The sequence below is a fragment of the Molossus molossus genome, unplaced genomic scaffold (genome assembly GCF_014108415.1).
Source record: "Molossus molossus isolate mMolMol1 unplaced genomic scaffold, mMolMol1.p scaffold_m16_p_3, whole genome shotgun sequence".
Classification (NCBI taxonomy): Eukaryota; Metazoa; Chordata; class Mammalia; order Chiroptera; family Molossidae; genus Molossus; species Molossus molossus.
Genome location: NW_023425366.1, coordinates 57,203,878 through 57,216,620, shown reverse-complemented (window position 1 = coordinate 57,216,620; position 12,743 = coordinate 57,203,878). Strand labels below are relative to the sequence as shown.

The following is a 12,743-nucleotide window of genomic DNA, read 5'->3' as shown; positions in this document are numbered from 1 at the left end:
ATTCTCATGGAACGATTCCAATGCCCCTCTGTACCACTGAGCGACCCTGAGCAAGTCACTTAACTGGTCTCCAGTCTAATGCGTCCTCCACACAGTGCAACCAGCACAGAGTTCCGAGGTTCTAGGGTCAGCATCATTTCCATCAGCAACTTACCAGTGTACTGCCATCAGTCCAACGGAAGTCATGCTCAAACATCTTGTCATTGAGGCCTATCCACTGGTAGTCATGGCCTACACCTAAAAGATGGTAAATAATAACATGGATGTTTTTATTACCTTTCCAATATGTGGATGAAATACATTTAAAAAATGATTCTCAGAGTGATTCAGGCATCCTCTTTTCGGGCTGAATTTTTTTTAGTTGCTCATAAAAATATTTCATGGTCTGACCATCTTTTGTTCTTTTGCCCAATGTGCTTTAAACTAAAAAGCTAATTTGCAAACATTGTGAAACATTAAAATATTAGACATAGACAATTATTTTTCTAGCCATTTATTACCATTTGAATGGTTTTCTTCATCCTTACTCATGATAGAAACTTTCGATTTATTTTTTTTATTAAGTTATGCCATTGGCAAAAAATCCAGTGACTCAATAAAACATGACAGAGCTCACCCATGCTAGCCTCGTGTTGGAAGCCACATGTTCCTTCTCAAAGCAGTTTAAACAGTGAATACCTAGACCAGACACTTCTGCAAAAACTCCTCAAAAATAATGGCTTTTGCCCTAAGATGAGTCACTGGCAAGCATACCATGTAAAAAAGTTAAATGGAACTCTATCCAGATCGCAAATTAACAATCAAATTATTGAAAGCTAGCAGGCATCATGAGAACATATTTAGTTGAGCATCAAAAAAATGCTTCATGAGCAAAATAAGTCTACATATTTTCTACATAAAAGCTAAGCTGCCTTCCTCTTTGCTGTAGTTTTAAGAGTTAGTAAACAGCTCTGGTGGTACGGTTCCCAAGCATTGTCTCCATCTATTCGTAATCTTAATATGAAGTCCAATTTCTATGGTGTAAAATAATTAGAAACTTGGATAAGAACCAATTATGCACAAAGGAAAAGAATAGGGTGCTATTAGCAATTCCATTTTAATTACTGGGGCAAAAATAACTGAAAGCAATTTCCTCTTTAACATTAAACGACATACGCATTATTCAAAATAGAGATCACGAGGGTAAGGATCGGAAGAATTAGATTAAACCACAAGAGGCAGTCATTTTTATAAGTCGAAAGCTGATCAGATAGCAATTTCATAGGATTCAATCTACAGGACGCTGTTTTGTCTCCTACTGCTGGCAGACCAAGAAATGCCTTCCTCGTTTTAGCTCGGTGTCTCCCAAAACGGGGGCCTCATACAGCAGAGAAGATTTTAAGTTGTTCGCAGATGAGGGATGTAATAAGTTCCATCACAACTGAGACAGCGACCTTTTTTTAGTCAGACGAAGAGAAAGGCAAGAAGGTGGGGAGAAGGAATGAAGCTTCGGGAAACCAGTGTACATTTGATACGTACGATTCACGAACATTTGCTCTTCGTGAGACAGGATGCTTGTGAGGTGGGCGCCCTGCAGACGGCATTCCCGTTCGGCTGCATCCCATGTGCGGCGATGGGCGAAGTACTTGTAACACTGCCCTTGGAATTTGTGCCAGCCGTACTCACACGTCTCGGTGTCTGGGAGGAAAGAAGGCAGAGGCTTAGGAACCTCACCTACATCATTTAAACTTGCTCACCGATCCAAGTGCGAACAGCAGACCCACGGCAATGGCAGTGCAACATCCCTGAAGTAAGATTCATAAAATGTGGTCATGAGGACAAGGAAGTCACGATGAAGGGAGCCCACGTGATTCCTGCCAAGGGGGTGGCTGTGCAGGTGCTCAGAGAAGATCTTGTCGTTTGTTCGACTTTGTTTTGTTATAACGAAGATGAGATGCTGTAGGAACTTAACTCTTGTTTATATCAATTAGCCTATGGTCAGACACAGGCCTGATACCACTAAGCTGAGATAAAGACGTCATTTCACTTACAGTCTCAGAACCTATGGAGGACATTAAGTGAGAACTTACTGTATGTCTCTGGACCGAAAGCCAGTATCTGACTGCGATTTCCTGGACTAAAGCCAGTGCTAGCAGAGAAGAAGACTGGAACAGAGGCGCCAAACCCCTCCGGCTGCAGTGTCTGCTGATTTACTCGTGCAGCAGTTGGGGCTAATTCCTTACCAATGGAACTCCCAAAGAGCCTCGTTTAAGTGCTAAGAACTCTGGCTAACAGGGTTCTAATGCTGGCGTCGGGACTTCAGCGGTCTGGAAGTAGGGGGCATCCTGTCCCGCTTCCCAGCCAGATAGCCGGTGGCCAGTCTCTGGCTAGGTACGATTTATACAGAGGAAAAACAACCTTCACCAGTAGGCAGCTTCTGGGATACAGCTAAGGCTGCAAGCCTTCTTCCCAAAAGGAGAAGGAATATAGGTAACTACCAGTGCAAATGCATCCGAATTTTAAGTTTATTAAAAATGAAAAACAAATAAGTTCTTTAACTTCATTCCCAGTATTCCACCAAGCCATATATATACATATATGTGTATATATGTGTGTGTACATATATGTATATGTGTGTGTACGTGCACGTGTGTGTGTGTGTGGTTGTGTAATATATTTCCCCTTTCACAACAAGCAGACTATTCCCAGGATTCTGGAAGGGGGAAGACACTCCCCCAGTACATGTAAATGATACACGGCAGCAGCCTCGGGCGCTTTGCGGGTCGCCGGTCTGTGTGTTCACAGGGAAACAGCCTTGCTCACAGCATGGCATTCTCAGCGGTAATCTTCCCCCAGGCTCACCCACTCACAAGTGGGGTTAAACTCTGTGTTTAATAATAATTCATGGACATAATTTTGATTTTCACAAAACAATTCTCACAAATATATTGAACTAGTTACATGTAAAAACTAATAAAACTGTCAAGTTCATAGTATTTTAAGCACCAAGAAAAATATCCAGATTACCTAAGGACCCTCTATTCCTCGCCTAATTTTATTGCTCAATGAAGAAAACAAAACCCTACTCCATGAAATAGTGCTTGTTTGACGTATAGAATGTACAGACCTGGTGGCCGCATTGAAAGTCAGATTACCCCCTGACTCTCACTCCATTTACTTCTCTTTCTACAGCTGTGGAAAAGCCTGCAGCCTGAGAGATTACATTTATTTTTCCCTGGCTTCAGTGATTTACGTCGAAAGTGTACGACAGATGCAACTTATCTCTGAGAACAGTTTTTATTCCAGTTTAGTCCATCTGGCCAGTTGTTTAGTTGCCGCCAGCTGACTAATTGGTTTAGACCATGTGCACTGGAAGCTTTGCGTTTTATTACAGCCCTGTTTGGAGACCACCAAATCTCCTGGGAAAGGACACAAGACCCAGCTAGATGACTTGGTATAAAAGCAGCACTCAGTGCATGAGAATGAAGCATATTTAGGTTACTTGGATGCAGTAATTTTCCTTTTGGGGAATTCTCAAGGAAGAACTAAGAGCTGACTTGCAAGTGGCAGGGAAGAAACAGACCTTCACATCTGAGGGGTTAGTTTACATGGGAGGAGAACTGGGGAAATTTTTAGAAAATTCTTACTGCCAAAGTCAATAATGCGATATTATAATAGCATGGTGTTCTTGTTCCTTAACCTTGGAAATGATTGCTTGAGACTCACAGCTTAAATTTCTAGAGGATCCCTACTTTAGTGAATAATACATCACAAAAAAAATTCTTCCATACACCCTTTCTTATCTTTTATTAATCCAAATGGTTTGTCTTTTATCATTAAAATAGATTATCATTATTTTTCTGTTTACACAAAAAAACATACATGATCATACAATTTAGATGCATGAGCATATCATTGGTACGATGCCTTTCTCAGTTAGCAGGTGCATCTATTCCCATCAGAACATGGCTCCAAACACCAGGGCCAATTTCTGTTAAAACTAAATAGGGACAATGTATTTACCTACACTATATAAACTACAGCTTCCCAATGACTATAAATATATGTGCAAATACCACTTAACAAAGTGACTTTTTAAAAAAGCCAATATGCACACTGATTCATGTAACTTGTAATATTCGTGACTTCAATACATGTGTGAGAAAGGGCTGCTTGTCAAGCAGCATCTCCTAGGATATTCTTCTGGAAAGAGGTATCAGAAGCAGTCTGTTTATCCCATCTTACCTAAACATAATGTAACACACACTGCATTTATTAAAAGGCAACCCGCCCTGGCCAGTTTGGCTCAGCCTGCGGTCCAGAGAGACCCGGGTTTGGTTCCCGCTAAGGGCGCGTACCTCGGTTGCAGTTTGTCCCCAGCCTTGGTTGGGTTGTGTGGGTGGCAGCCACTCGATGTGTCCCTTTCATATCAATGTTTCTCTCTTTCTCTCTCTTCCTCCTACTCTATCTGAACAAAAAATGGAAAAATGTCCTCAGGTGAGGATTAAAAAAAAAGAAAAAGGCAACCCTTTGGGATGATACTGTCTTAAAATTCATCTGATATGGAAATACTTTGTATGCATAGACTGTGCTACAAAGCCCCAGATTTCATTGTGCCTGTGAGTGTTGGGGGTTGTGGGGGAGGGTACAAAAACTCCTGCTCATGACCACAGAAGATGAAACTATCACTCTTAAACAATCTCACACACACAAAAAAATCAATTTGCTTTATGGTATGTAGGCAATGTTTTCAACACCTCTGACATATAGCTGTCAAGTCCTAAGAAATTGTCAACACTTAGACACTTCTCACTGGCAAGCTGTACCATCGACTTTGGCTGGTGGCATCTGTGTGTATAGAACTGTCCCTCCACAGTTCGGAGACCCGCTTCTAGATCTCAAATCTGTTATCATCCCACCAAAATGTAGCCCCTGTTCCAGAGGCACTGGGAGTTGGGATGTTGCTAATTCAGAGGAGAGTACAGGTCGGCTGAAGAAACAATGACACAGTCACCACTGACGTTTGGGCAGAAAACTGTTTTAACAGCAATGCTGCTGTTAATGGAGAAAACATTTGTTCTTAGGCAACCTGAAAAGAGCAGAAAAAATCTTTCAGAGTCCTGGCAATAAATCACAGGAGCATGGCTGTATCTAGTAAACAGACCCGACGGCTGTTTCTAGCGTCGTGTGGATAACGGTTAAACTCTGTGCGATAAAGCTGGACAGACCTGGAAGGTAGGCGGCAACAGAAATGAGAGGAGAAACCGAAACCTCTTCTTTCTGACATTCCCCTAAAGGGATGGAAAAGATAACTGGCCCCAAAATCCCTCCCAAGGATGTGTTACCACTGGATCCATCAGATACACACATAAACAAAATGCTTATCTGTGAGTTACCTTAGAAGGGTAAAGATATTGAGAAAAACCTAGGCTGTAAGAGGCAGCTTAGTTCATTTTCCCACTCTCTAAAGCACTAGCTGTATGACCTTAAGCACATCCTTGTTCTTCCCTGAGCCTCAATTTCTGACCCACTTACTCCTAGAAACACCACGTCAACCAAATGAAATAATGTATCTGGGAGCACTGGCTAAACTATAAAGTATCCCACAAAGAGTATCTCTTTTTATTCCTTGCCAAGAATATGCTGTGTCACTCCAGTGCCCAGAACAGTGCCTGGAAAACAGTAGATGCTCAATAAACACCTGTTGAACAAATGATTTTTTGAATTGCTCCTTGTACTTGGAACTAAGGGGAGCAAGAATCATGTAAACATATTTTAATAAATCAAGTGTATCACTCTTTGTTTTCTTCAACAAGGGGACTCTAGTACGCTACTGATGGGAATGCAGACTGGTGCAGCCACTGTGGAAAACACTATTGTGTTACCTCAAAAAATTAAAAATTGAATTGCCATTTGACCCAATGATCCCACTTCTAGGAATATACCCTAAGAAGTCTGAAACACCAATCAGAAAGAATAAATGTACCCCCATGTTTACAGCAGCACTCTTTACAATAGCTAAGATCTGGAAACAGCCCAAGTATCCATCAGTAGGTGAATGGATAAAAAGCTGTGGTACATATACACAATGAAGTACTACGCAGCGGTAAGAAAGAAAGATCTCTTATCCTTTGAGACAACATGGAGGGACCTGGAGAGTATTATCTGAAGTGAAACAAGCCAAGCAGAGAAAGACAAATATCACATGATCTTACTTATTTGTGGAATATAATGAACAGGGTAGTCCCAGAGATGTGGAAGTAGGGTACAGACTGACAATCCTCAGAAGAGAGGGTGTGTTGGAGGGAGGGAAAAGATAAACCACAGAACTTATATGCATGTACACATAACTAATGGACATGGACAGCAAAGCTGGGGACAGGGGGGTGGGATGGGAAGGAGGATGTCAGTGAGGAAAAAAAGAAACATCTGTAACAAAAATAAATTAATAAGCCCTGGCCAGTTTTGCTCAGTGGTTAGAGCATTGGCCTGCGGTCCAGAGAGACCTGGGTTCGGTTCCCACTAAGGGCATGTACCTCGGTTGCAGTTGGTCCCTGGCCCTGGTTGGGTTGTGTGGGTGGCAGCCACTCGATGTGTTCTTTTCATGTCGATGTTTTGCGCTCTCTCTCTCTCTCTCTCTTCCTCTCTCTCCCTCCTGCTCTATCTGAACAAAAAATGAAAGAATGTCTTCGGGTGAGGAAAATAAATTTATATATATATATATATATATATATATACATATATATATATATATATAATTAAAAAGAAGAAGGAAAACAGTGAGAAAATTCTTTGGTCAATATCCATATTACCTTTTACAATTCTAAGACAAACAAATTCAACCTATGCAATAAAGAGAAAGAAAGAAAAAAAAAAACACCCAAAACTCAGCCATCAGCCTTTCCCTTTGATTGGCAATTTATTACAGGCTCCTTTCAGTTTTGCTGTTAATTGTAGTGACATCTGGATTAATGCTGAAAAGCAGAATGTAGGGCCAGACCAATGTGTCTGGATGTCTAATACATTTTCATTTTGTCTGATAGAATGGAAGTTTGGCACGAAGCACTTTTGTCAAAGCCAAATCACTGTATGACTTTAAGTAGAGGAAATCGATGTTCCAAGCTTAGTGTGCTGCACATGCAACCTGTTTCTGATGGATGGGCTGAGATGTGTTACCATTAACCACCTAAAATACACTCTCAGGTTGGCCCTAAAATGCAAATTACAGGGCTCAGGAGATTTAAGCCACCATGAACTTAGGCCTTTCTTTCATTCAGAAAAGTAAATGCTTCTTCAGTAGGAAAATCTCCTGTTGAGCAGATTCACAATATCTTTTACACAGTGTTTGCCAAGCCCAAGCTAATGTATTCAAACAACCATATAAACTCATTCTCCAGAGATGATTGACTATGCAGAATAAGCCCCTTGGGTCTCAAGCACCAAGCACTGGGGGGGGGGGGGTGAATAAAGTCAACTAACGTTGAAATCAGTACTCCTTGGTACAAACCACATACATGGATTAAGGTATATTCCTAATTTGTCCTCAGGAAGAATACATTTAACAATGTTCCTTTTGTTGGCTAGATGGTCTTAAATTCAGCTCCGTGTGCCTGTCTGCAATCGCATACTGTCAGCCAAAACAAAAATGATCAGATCAACACTATTCTTCAGATGTTGTGCATTATGGACATCTAAGGAAGCTTTGTGCATTTAGGTAACCTGTGAATTTCTTCTGCAGGAAAGAATATACAGTATGGCCAAAATTACTAAAAACATCCAAATCATTACGACAAAAGGCTATCTAGAAGTAACATTCAAAATAAAGTATCAATGAGGTTCACCAGACAAATGTCACAATAGCTCTTACCTTGCTCACAAAGGGCACCAATATAGCTGGGAAGACAGAGGCACCTGAATGTATTCAAACCGTCCACACATGTGGCTCCATTGCGACAGGGGTTAGAGTGACATTCATCATAATCTGAAATAAAATCATAAAAGGTCACAAAAGTACTTTCAAAAACAATCAAAGGATTCTATTTAGTGTGAGGTTGGCAGATAAAATACAAGATAGCTAGTTAAATTTGAATTTCAGATTTAAAAGAAAAAATTTTTAGTATAAGTGTGTCTCATGCTATATTTAGGATATACTTAAATTAAAAAAAAATAGTCTACAAATTAAATTAAATTTCCAAGCAGTATATAATGATTGTTACCTAAAGAAATGGTCTTAGTAATGATGGCATTACATAGTAATGATACCAAACACTGTTATGGTGCTTACTAAGTGCCAGCCACTGTTCTAAGAGCTTCACATGTATTCACTCATTAAATTACTTTGAATTGGCCCTGACCAGTTTGGCTCAGCAGGTGGAGCATCAGCCCATGGACCAAAGAGTCGTGGGTTCGATTCTGGTCAAGGGCACATACCTCGATTGCAGTTCAGTCCCCAGACCTGATCGGGGTTGTGCAGGAGGCAATCAATCAATGTGTTTCTCTCACATCAATGTTCCTCTACCCCCCGCCCCCCGCATTCTATCTGAAGATAAATGGAAAATATCCTCAGGTGAGGATTTAAAAAAAAAATTACTTTAAATTTAGTTGAATATAAAATGAATGAGGGCCAGATAGATATATATACACACACATACATATATATATATGTATATATATATATACATACACATGTATATATGGTGTTTAATATATAATAATTCCTTAAATATCATCTATTGCTGTATTTATATTGCCTCTAATTAGCACACAGATAGAGCTTACTAACTGTTTCTTTTTTTTTTAGGCAAGCACCGTTTTAATACAAATGTTGGGGATTTTTTTTAAAATTTTTATTAATTTATTTTTGTTACAGATGTTTCCCCTTTTCCCTCCCCTAGACCGCCTCCTCCCCATGCTGCCCCCCAAACCCCCTAGCATTGTTGTCTTTGTCCATTGGTTATGCATACATGCATATAAGTTCGCATTCTGATACTTCTAAAGAAGCACCTGGCCAACATTATAATCCATCATTTCCTTCATCAGAGATGCGGTCTATATGTAGCCAAATTAAAAATGGGGCCTTTTGTCTTTTTTGAAGAAAAGGAAACCTAAATAAGAATGGGAATAAAAGGAACTGATTTAACAAAGACACAATTCTACTCCTTGGAACTAGAAAGGGAGGAGGAGGCCAAGGAGCTCACACACCTTGAGGCAAAGGTCAGACTGGCTGCTGAGCGTAGCCAAGGAAGGTTTTTCTCATTTCACATCGGAGGGACCAGTCATCTCACCATGGAAAAGCTAAAGTCCCTAGTTTTAAAATATAGTTTTATAAAAAATTCTTGCCTTTACATTAATTGCTTATTGATATGCAGATTTGGGGGCTAGATTAAAATTTCTGTTGACATTTATGCAACTTTACATTTGTAGAAGGCTTATCTATAAAAATCACAAAAAGACGTAGCTGACCTCAGTAAGTCTCTCTGAGTCTTGTGTATTTTACAACTTTGCAGTGACCATTTGTCCCCATTTCCCAGAATTGACTTAAATTACTCTATAATTTTCACTTCATTGAACATATAATTCATCTACACATAGGTTTCTCTGAAATCCTCTGATTGATTTGAACAATATAAATTCTCCTCCAATATATCTTTTGGAAAAGCCCTACATTCTTTCAGACAAGGACATCTTACCAAGTTCACACTGGTCACCACTGTATCCTGGCACACAGGTACACACATAGGAAGTTTCAGTAGAATAGCAGGTGCCTCCATTGAGGCACGGGTTTGTTTTGCAACGATCAGGTCCTATCATGTTCAGGAAAGTAAGAAAAGCAATTAGGCCCATCTCTAACTTCCAACGTATTTTAGCATAAAATGCCACTTACTGCTACCATGATATATAAGCTTTACCGTAGCAATTTAGAGACACTACACATAAACATTAACATTAACTTTACTCTCTGGAGTGGTTCTTGGCATTATAATTAATTATTACAAATTGCATCTATTTATCTCTGAGATTCATTATTGTTCAAGAGTATTTTGCACGGTATCTGGCAACCAATATATTCTACTGCGGATTTAGTTGGCATGATAATGGCAATTGATTTTAGTCAAAAATGATTACACGTATGTGCACAGTGAATGGAAATGTATTCTTTTGAACGAGGTTAGTTCATGTGAAATGGCTGGGTACACAGAACATGCATTCTTTTAGCAGACTGGCTTGTTACCATCATTTGAATTATTATTGCCTTTTACCACTTAATGCTCAGAAACTTTTTCTTCGAAAGTGTGCACTGAAGTCTCTTCTGCTACATTAATATGCTTTTTCCAAAACCACGTTCCAAATGTACTCCTTTAAACTATACTTGAAGAAAAGCAACAAATGGATTAAACTCTACTGTATAAAAACAAACCCAAACACAAAACCTCACCTAACATAAAACCCCCCACATTTTATTACAATTTTCCTCATCGAAACACAAATAAAATCAACACTCCTAGAAGATAAATATAAAGGCCAGAGATACAAATTTATGAGGAGAAACAGTTTAAAATATTTTTTCTAAATGCAAATACTTTTACACTATTTGAAGCACATATACTATTCTGTAACAATTCTTGGATAATTGTTTTAGCATGAATAGCTTACATTTATTATTTGAATATTTTTCTAGACTTGCTTGTTTCAAAAATGTTTAAGAATCAAGATTACAGTTTAAAGTTTTACCAAATAATTGTGATAAATAGGTTATATACGAGCTACAACTTATTTTCAAGAATCTTAAGACCCAAAACCCTGAAATAATTACACATGACAAGAAGATGTCTACTTATGAGACATGAACTTACGGATTCTGAGGATAAAGAAAGCAATGCTATAGAAGATAACTGAGTCTTTTTCACATAGGAAAGTCAAACTCAAACTTTCTGAGTGTTAGGTAAATTCTGAACTACTAGAAAGACTTGATAGATTCATAGTCACATGTGTGGGTTCAACATTAGATGAATTCGGTTAATTCAGGTGCTTACACCTACTTCTTCAAAAACTACCCCAATTCTTCTAAGACTCTTTCTCCTAGAGTCTTAATAATATTTAAAATCCCCCTAACCATTTTAGCCTTCTGCCTTTCAAAGCACTCTGCCTAGACGACAAGGTTACAGCCAACAGCACATCTACCTGCTGCCCTGAGTACAAAATCAACACGACCCTTAGGAGAACGCGCTTGGCAAAACTGGGAGGGGCCACCCAAATGCGGTGTACTGTTATTCCCTCCACAGACACTAGACACCACACTGAGAGTCTGGGACAAGGGCTTGGCAGTAAAGTGGGTCTTTCTGTGAACATCAAGTAGCTTAGATGAGAAGAAAAATTTTACTTGCATGATTTTTATTCTTCCCTACACAGTCTGCATTAATCTCTGCAAGTTGAATCTTCAACAGATGGACCAGGCAACCTCATACTAGCGGTCGCTGACTGAATTCACCTAAAGTGACAGTCTGTTTTGCAAGGAAGACGCAGCTGTAATTCTAGGTAAGCACTGTAGACTGGGTAACTGGTACGCTTTTCTCGGTCATTTGTCAAACTTAATTCTCTCTCAATATACATTTAGTACCAATGATTCCTGTATCATATTTTCACCAACCTGAAGTATATTTTAACTAAATTACAAAAGGATAAATATTGGCCAGATTACTTGGTTATTAAACAGAGCGTGACGACAAAAAAAAAAATCCATCAACCGCTTTGATCAATTTTATTCATAAAATACCTCAAGTCATTCATAAAAAGATGCACTTTGACTATTTTACTCTGTCTGCAGCACAATGAACTGAACTGGCATGAAAGGTAATATGGAAACAGTCAGAAGAACAGTTGTAAGTGTAGACATGCTGTAAAGCACCTTCATTAAAATGAAACTTATTTTCAACCAACACAGTCCTTTAAATACTCTTTTTTTCCCCTTTTTCTAGGTAGTAGGTAGGTGGTGATGGTTACTTGTGTATTTCACTGCAATTATTATTTAAATTATATTCCAGAAAATATCATTGCAGCAGACTTCTCAACATTATCAGGCTAGAGTAAAAGAGAAATAAATTCTACAAAGTAAATAGTCCAAGATTTCTGGTTTACATGCCATTAACTATCAATTACCCAGTTTCATACTGTATTAATAGGAAACCAGTGAAAAGACCATGGACTTTGGAGTGGGACTAATCTAGGTTCGAATCCCACTTTTTCCATTATGTGTGTGGCTGTGCAGCTCTAGGCAAAGTACAGAACCTTCTTACAAGTGGGGAGAGCAGTATGTGCTGTACAGTCTGTTCATGAAGATTAAATGACAGTCTACATGAACCGGTATCAAATTCATGCTTTCTGTCCATTCAGTAAAAAAATGAATAAATAAATGAAACAGAAATCCTCTCTCAGTAGAGACAGAGTGCAAATAAATACTAAATGAACACCCACTATGGCTAGGCACTGTGTTAGAAAGGAAATTGAATAAAAGTATAAGCGCATCATTTTTTAAAATATAAACACAGTATAAAAGTATAAATAAAAGTTTGTGATATTGCACAAACTATGTTAAATGTTTATTAGAGCTATTTGTTACTGTCAAAATTTAAAGGCCTGACAAATTTTGATATTGTCATAACACATATAAGTGAGAGATTTTTAAGAACAGATTTTTTTTTTCTGTGTTTGAAACTAAGATATATAACTATGGTACATATGTTGTGAGTAAAACAAAAATAAATTTT

General features: G+C 38.8%; 1 protein-coding gene across 3 annotated transcripts in view; it reads right to left on the bottom strand.

Annotated features, from left to right (window-relative positions):
• VCAN (versican) overlaps positions 1-12,743 on the bottom strand; it is a 112,185-nt gene that overhangs the window by 24,420 nt on the left and 75,022 nt on the right. For all 3 annotated transcript variants that reach the window (XM_036278811.1, XM_036278810.1, XM_036278812.1), the window contains 4 exons: positions 9,669-9,782; positions 7,847-7,960; positions 1,519-1,677; positions 155-237 (listed from right to left, as the gene is read on the bottom strand). In XM_036278811.1, coding sequence (XP_036134704.1) covers positions 155-237; positions 1,519-1,677; positions 7,847-7,960; positions 9,669-9,782 — 470 coding nt within the window. The remainder of the gene's footprint in view (positions 1-154; positions 238-1,518; positions 1,678-7,846; positions 7,961-9,668; positions 9,783-12,743) is intronic.